This window comes from Drosophila takahashii, chromosome 2R (assembly GCF_030179915.1).
Source record: "Drosophila takahashii strain IR98-3 E-12201 chromosome 2R, DtakHiC1v2, whole genome shotgun sequence".
Lineage (NCBI taxonomy): Eukaryota > Metazoa > Arthropoda > Insecta > Diptera > Drosophilidae > Drosophila > Drosophila takahashii.
Window position 1 is genome coordinate 33,403,426 of NC_091679.1, and position 2,096 is coordinate 33,405,521.

A 2,096-nucleotide genomic window follows, 5' to 3' on the forward strand; every position below is an offset into this window, starting at 1 on the left:
TGGGTTTTTTATCTATTTTATCTATCTCACATCCTCTTCTCTGGCTGATGAGGTAGCCTTGACGACCTACCGAAATTTGCAGTGTGTTGAAATGCTAGACTGTTGAACTATAAAATCAACTTCTAAAAATGACCTGGAGTCCGCTAACGCACTCAATGAAAAAAATATTATCTTTTAATACCATACAAATATCTGTATATCATATCCCATTAAAAAAGTATTCATCCTTTTCCACTATCATTTAATAAAAATAATATATTGAACTTATATTTATTCTTTCAATTTCTTTAAGTGTATACCCACTCACACGCACACACAAAAATCTGTCTGTGTCCTTGCCACATGCATCGTCTGCTGGAGCTGCTTCTGTTGCCCAATGGCCGCAAGGAATTTCACACAATTGCTAGAAAAATTGCAGAAAATTGAAAATGTGCGAGAGAGCATAAATTTTTACTGCGTCACTTGTGAATGCTAAATTGTTGTTATTTATGTGGGCACTGTAAAACCAAGGTCATCATCCCTTTATCCCCCTTACCTCCTTTAACTTCCGCAATAGGAGATAAAATCTGTGAGAAGAGTTAAAGACACAAATCGATTTCATTTCACACATAACTTGATGCCCGTCACTGGGTTTTGTGGCTTCCTTCGGTGGCGAATCCAACCGAAGGCGGTAACAAAACCCTGTGCAGCATTTCAAGGTCACAGGATATCGTAGGGGATAAGATAAAGATAAAAGTTTACGATTCGATTATCAATTTTCACAGCAGTCCTCGCTTGAGGACGTGCAAGCCAGTTCGGGCAAAAAGGCGAAAGAAAGTGCAGCCGAAATGGGCCATCGTGGAAGCGATCAGCAGGCCAACTCCCAAGGAAATGGCTTCATCCTGATGTCCTTCCAGCCAATTGAGCAGTTTCTTCGCCGGTTGCATAACCAGCTGCTTCTGCCTCTCTGCGGCATGTTCATGGCAACTCTGGCCATAGAGAAGCAGATAGGATACCTGCATGGTGTCCGCATCCCTGATGATCACATGCCTCTTATCGCCGCTGGTTTCGTTGCCCTGGAAAACGAACTCCACCACAGCCACGCAGCGGAGTATCGATCCGCACCGAGACCCACCTAATCCAGCTTGGGGTTTACTTCTGGCCAGAGCTTCGTTCACATCGCTGGTCAGCTCCAGACACCTTCCATGGGTCAGGGAATTGGCGTTGAGCAGGGCGTACAGCTTCTCCAACTTGCAGCCATAGAAACCCAGGCGAACGGATGATCTATTTTCCTGCCTCAAACGGGCGTAGGCCTCCGACTTCGTTCGCACCTCGAAGATCTGGGTGGGTGGACGACGGGCGGGCATACCCAGGTGGGCATACAGCTGCTCGAATTCACAGGGTCGCAGGGAGCTCAGGGACACGCGATTGGCCTGATCCACCAAAATGTCCGTCAGCAAACGAACCACATTGGGGGAGCAGGCCTGGTAATCGCAGTGCAAGAGCTGCTCCCGCAGGACCTCCAGTCTGGGGGCATCACTAAGGGTATCGCAGAGTAGGTCTATGGTATCCCAGTGGCTGGGCAGGGGTCTCAGCCTCGTTCTGTAGCGATAACTCCAGGCGGCGGCCACGAAAATGGTCCACAGAGCCTCGCAGCCCAGAAAATCCTCCTGAAGACGTCGCTGCACCTGGTGGAGGGCCCCCAAATTCGGGGTCTCCGATTTTAATGGTACCTCTATGGACTGCGGCAGTAGTGCCACCAATCGCCGCCAACTGATCCGCTTCGCTCGCATCTGACTATGATATCCCACCGCTCCTGAGGCTCCCGAAAGCAGAGTCATTCTCACTGGATTTCTATTTCGATTTCCCTTTGGAGACTGAAATTTTGAAATTGTTTCGCAGACTTTTCGGCAAGCCGTCGGGCATCAATCTAAGCCTCCGACAATCTCGACAATCGAATGAAGTGTGTCGCCCAGGTGGCAGGTCGGGTGATTGCCCCGGACTGGTTGCAGGAGATTGAATTTCGTCAGGGAATGCACTGGAAAAAATAACGCTAGAATTTGAGAAATATTTACAAACAATTTTGGAGACAAATGACAGAAAGTTTTAAGTTCCAA

The 2,096-nt window shown here is 47.9% G+C and overlaps 1 protein-coding gene across 1 annotated transcript; it reads right to left on the minus strand.

Annotated features, from left to right (window-relative positions):
- Nucleotides 1-588: 588 nt before the first annotated feature.
- Nucleotides 589-2,096, minus strand: Parp16 (Poly(ADP-ribose) polymerase 16). Its single transcript, XM_017143982.3, has one exon. It carries the CDS (start codon nucleotides 1,818-1,820, stop codon nucleotides 759-761), a length of 1,062 nt encoding a protein of 353 aa, XP_016999471.3. The 5' UTR covers nucleotides 1,821-2,096; the 3' UTR covers nucleotides 589-758.